We start from the raw sequence: 5,337 nt of genomic DNA on the forward strand, positions 1-5,337 counted from the left end.
CTACCTGGCCATGGTGATGGGTACCCAGGAAAACCATCAGAATAGACTACCTATCTCACATAGGTGATTGGTTCAAGCATGAGCACGTGACTCAGGAGAACCAGTCAGAATACATTACGTACCTGGCCATGTTGATTGGTGCACAGGACAGTCAATCAGAATACACTACCTATCTGTCCATGGTGATTGGTTCAGGGATGGGCACATGACCCAGGACAGCCAATGAGAATTCAGTGCCTACCTGGCTATGGTGATTGTTTCAAGGATGGACATGTGACCCAGAACAGCCAGTCAGAATATACTACCTACCTGGCCATGGTGATTAACACTCAGGATAGCAAATCAGAATATACTACATATCTCACCATAGTGATTGGTTCAGGGCTGGGCACATGACCCACGACAGCCTATCAGAATACATTTGCTACTGGTCATGATGATTGGTTCAGGGACAGGCACATGACCCAGAATAGCCAATCAGAATACAGTACCTACTTGGCCATGGTGATTTGCTCAAGGATGGGCACATGACCCAGGATAGCCAATCAGAATACACTATCTACTAGGCCCTAGTGACTGTTTCAGAACTGGGCACATGACCCAGGGTAACCAATCAGAATACATTATATACCTGGCCATGGTGATTGTTTCAGGAATAGACAATGACCCAGGACAACCAATGAGAATAAACTACCCGCCTGGCCATGGTGATTGATTCTGGGATAGAGACGTGACCCAGGATAGCCAATCAGAATTCGCTAACTACCTGGCCATAGTGACTCATAACCAGGACAGCCTATGAAAATACACTACCTACCTAGCCATGGTGATAGGTTCAGGACTGGACACATGAACCAGGACAGCGAATCGGAATACACTACCTACCTGGCCATGGTGATTGGGTCAGGGAAGGTCACATGATCTAAGGAGAGCCAATCCCTGCAGCTTTGTTGGAATTATCAGGAAAGCCATGTCTTTTATCTCTGGAGCTGTTTTAGGCAGTCACTGCCTAAAGAATGATAGATCTCAAGATAAAGGAATCACAAATAAGAATTCATATTAAATTATTCATCTTGTCTGCATTTCTCCTGTTATTATTTCTTGGAAAATTCAGTCTTTTTTAAATACTTTATTTAATTGTCATTTTACAGCGAAATATTTCTGTACACTCTCCCCACCCGCACCCACCTGCCCCTATGAGGTCTGTGCACTTTCTTCTCGTTCCCATGGCACTTTGTACATATCCCTATTACAACATTGTTGAGTGACTTTGTTTATTGTCTGCTCCCCCCCCCCTTGCCTGCTCTTTGGTGTGTGGCATTCTTGATGGTAGTGACTTTTCTATATTCGTCTCTATAAACCCATAGTAGGTGCACAGAAAATACGCGTTGAGTGGATGGATGAAGATATGATTGTAGAAATACTTTCGGTTGATCACCTTGCATGAAAAGACACACTGTTTAGGACACACACACATATTTGGGGAGAATGTAGGAATTTTGGTAGGTAAGAATTTTGATCCAAGTACCTAACAGCTCAAAACATAAAAGCAGCAAAGGCACTTCATTGAGATTACACTTGAACATACGATAGTAAGGGAGAATGCCAAGTAAGGAAGACTTGAGAAAAAGAGAAGAAATAACGTTGGAAAACATGACTTTCTAGATTTAGAGAGCAGAGGTAGAGAAACTGAGGGGTGATATTATTCAGGAAAACAGCTGTAGATAAGGAAGAAAAACAAAGGAACCAAATGGGAAAAGATGGAAAGTATAGAGGTAGACATGAAAGGCAGGGGTAGGGAGGTTCTGGGTGTTAGACCTTTGAGCTTTCAATAAAGATTTATTTTCCACTGTGTGTCAGGCCATGTGCTAAGTTATTGGGACATCAAAACGAATGTCATAGTGTGCTCGCTTCGGCAGCACATATACAAAATGAATGTCATAGCACCTTTCCAATTGTGAGGAAGATCTAGGTTTATAATGGTGGTAAGAAAGCAATGGGAAGGTGAGGAGTGTTTGTTGGGGGAGATCGCCCACTTTCCTAAATAGGCACCAACCTTCCATTCTTGACCAGACTTGTAAGAAACGTGGCTGCTGAAATGCTGTCCTCAGGCTGGGAAAATGCTCCACTCTCTCCCCATTCTTGTTCCTTTCTCTCTGAATTCTGTAATCCTTCGCTCTTGCTGAAACGAACAGGATTCTTCTTCTATAGGCTTTTCGTCCTGGTTTGGATATGTTGGAGACCATGGAATCGTCACCCTCGTCTCCGCAGCAGAACAAGGTGACCTCTTCCAGAAAACTCTCAGGTCCCAAGGCAGATTCCCAGTCCATATCTGCAGATGTTACTTCTATAAATGCTGGCACTCCATTCCACCTTTACTGTCCCAAATAAAGCTTGCGTAGGGTTTGGCTACTATTCCCAACCTAAGTGAGAATGGGAGGGTGCCCCCTGGCATGAGGGTCCCATCATCCATACTCCCTTCTTCCAGAACATTTGAGGATCTGAGAGGGGGAGAGGCTTATAGCCACCTCGGCGAGGTAGGGGACTCCAAGCAGGTGGGAATAATTTGGGCATTAGCTCTGATGGGCAGTAGGGGGACCCTGGACATAGACGCCAACTGTGGGAGGGTCTGGGCATTGCCAAATCCAGCTGGCAGGTAGAAAGTGTGTCACATGAGCAGTCCTGGGTGTACAAGTCCCTGCAAGGTAAGAGTCGGGGAAGAGGAAGTCTTACAGAAAAAGATTCCCCTGGGATCCCCAGGAGCCAGCTGCACCTGTCTCTAGGCTGGGTGGGTTCTGGCGCCACCGCAAGGGGGAGACCGAGGGTATGCGGGGGTGTGTGTGGGTAGAAGGTTGTGCTTGGGTGATCTTGCGTCCTGGAGCCAGCCGGCACCGCCTCGGGGAGGGCCTTGAGGGTGTCCAGATGGCAGGTGGAAGGCGTGTTGAGCTCAGGTGAGGAGCCTAGGGGCATTAGGTCCTGGGGTGGCGGAGGAGAGGGGAGACCCACCCCGGAGGCATGCGTCCTGCGGCTGCTGGTGGTTGTCTTGAGGGGCGGGCTGTGCGTGGAGCGGCTGTGGCTGGAGGGCTCGGGCGCCGCCGCCTGGGGGCGTCGGGCGGAGAGCCCTGCGGTTGGGGCGGCAGGAGACCGCCTCCCAGCGCTCCGACCCGGTACCTGGAGGGGCGGGCTGGGAGAGGGGCGCGCGGCGGAGAGGCGGGCGCCGGGAGCGTGAGTCACTCCGCTCCCCGGGGTGCGGAGCGGGACATCGCCTCTGGCCTGGGGTCCGCATTTCATCTCCAGCTTCAGCGACCAGCCGCCTTTCCGTCTAGGTGAGGACCAGGTAAGTTTCTCGTCTTTTGATGCCTCGGGCTTGGGTGACTCCGGCGGTTTGTGTGTGTGTGTTGGGGCGGGGGGGGGGTCTCCCAGCTTGTGTCTCTGAGTGCCTTTGCTTCTTCCCTCTGGTTCTCTCCACTGGAGACAGAAAGTTAGATTTTTAAAACGCAACGGAGGATCTCAAATCCATGCTGAGACAGCCAAACAAGCCAAACTCTGGGGCCATATTCTTAATTTCCCGGGTTCCTTCAAAGGTCCGGATGCGGCATTTATGGGGCTAGGAATGTTTGATTTGTTTCCCGTGTTTCCCTCCTCCCCCCACTTTCTTCCTGGATGATTCTTAGAGGTTAGGGCGGGGATGGGGGGTGGCAGGAAAGCTAGAGGGCTGAGCTGGAATCCTTTGCCAAGGTGGTTTCCTCATTCTCGGCGAGGTGGCAGATGTCTCACTGTGGAGCCTGAGTTGGGATCTTGGAACAACCCTCCCCAGCTCAGGACGTGCCAGAGCTATAAGGTAACTGCGGTTACTGCATCTCAATCTCGTCACCACCGACGGAATCGAAATGTTCCGGAGGCCCAGTTAATGTGAATGTCGCGATAATGTTGAGACAATTCAGTGAGAACTCTTGAGTATTTTATTTTTAATGTATTGTATTCCAGGAACATTTTAGGAGACTCCTGCTGGTCTTATTTTCAGAGGTGTTTCAAAACCTATTATTTCCCTTGCAAGAAAATCAATGAGGACCTATTCGGTTTCTTATGAGGATTTAACAATGCAAAGCTACATGTTAGTTTTTCTCTCCCAGTATTTGTGTGTCTGTGTGTGTGTGTGTGGGGGGGGGTGGCTGCTGCCGCCAACCGCCTTTAGAAAAACCTGTAAAAACCAGGGCACGGAGATTGCATCTCCTTTTCTCTATCATTAAGTGCAGGTGTTTCTGTGATTATTAAATAGGTACTAATTATTGCTGTTGTCTTTGCTTAAAAGTAGCAGCCGAGAGGAATCTCCTGGAATGCGTATGTTTGTGGCTCCTGTTGACAACTGAGTGCCTTATTATCAACGTTGGGTTTGCTGCAATGTTAACAACAGGTGGTCTTAATTCACAGCACAGAATTCTGTTCGACACAAACATCCCTGCTGATATGGGAGGAAAGTACTTACCTTCTCCCCCCACCCCACCAAACCTTGTCTTTATCCAGTTTTGTTGGGAGAAGGATGGGTGGGGAAGCTTTTCTGGCTGTTAATCGAATGGCCTATCATAAATTACTCTTTCCTGAAATGTCATTTGGCCTACAGTCTGTGATTCTAGAAAAGAACCCCGACCCCCAACCTTGGAAGAAAAGTAAAACTTTACATGTTTCATCAGATCACAGGAGTAACTTTTTAGAGTGGGATGGTAACTTCCATGATCCTCTCTTCCAAAACTCTTTATGGGGAACCCCCCCCAAATTGAGAGGTTTTTCACTTCCCTGATAACATGACTCCTCTCCTCTACATATCTGTCTCAGCCCTTACCATCCTGTAATTCTTGCTCTACATATCAGTCTTGTTCAAGAGAGGAAGATTTTTTGGAAAGCAGGGTAAGATTTTATTCATCTTTATATCCTGGGAGCCTACTAAAGTGGGGTTCTGTTAAAAGAATGAATGAATAAATGACTTTGGCAGTGTAGACTGGGCTTACCATTCTTTGAGCACCCCCTGGGCTTGCTTTTTCTTCATTCCTAGAAGAAATTCCTCTCAATATATCTCAAGGTGTGGGTCCTCAGACCACAATGTGTCCTAAGTAAATGAGTCTGGCGTACATGGAAAATATATATTGTGGAGTTTTTTTCCCCCCTCTGGAAGTAACTGGAAAGCCAACAAAAAGTGGTTTTAACAAGTAGAGAAAACTGACAGGTGATCACTGGAGTTGGTGGCCCACTGGTGTCAGGGTTCTGGGTCAGTGACTTGCGCTCATGGTTTCATGATGGTTCTGACAGCTCCAGATATTACATCCTTAGTCCGTGTTCAAA

The 5,337-nt window shown here is 47.8% G+C and overlaps 1 protein-coding gene across 1 annotated transcript in view; it reads right to left on the reverse strand.

Moving 5' to 3' along the window:
• Nucleotides 1–3,286, reverse strand: part of LOC111150390 (dynein light chain Tctex-type 3) — a 43,221-nt gene extending 39,935 nt beyond the window's left edge. Inside the window, exon 1 of the mRNA XM_022507815.1 lies at nt 3,007–3,286. Within this exon, the coding sequence (XP_022363523.1) occupies nt 3,007–3,286 (280 nt within the window). The remainder of the gene's footprint in view (nt 1–3,006) is intronic.
• Between the last annotated feature and the right edge of the window lie 2,051 nt (nt 3,287–5,337).

Source organism: Enhydra lutris, unplaced genomic scaffold, assembly GCF_002288905.1.
Source record: "Enhydra lutris kenyoni isolate GAN:26980312 unplaced genomic scaffold, ASM228890v2 scaffoldscaffold23, whole genome shotgun sequence".
In the NCBI taxonomy this organism is placed as follows: Eukaryota; Metazoa; Chordata; class Mammalia; order Carnivora; family Mustelidae; genus Enhydra; species Enhydra lutris.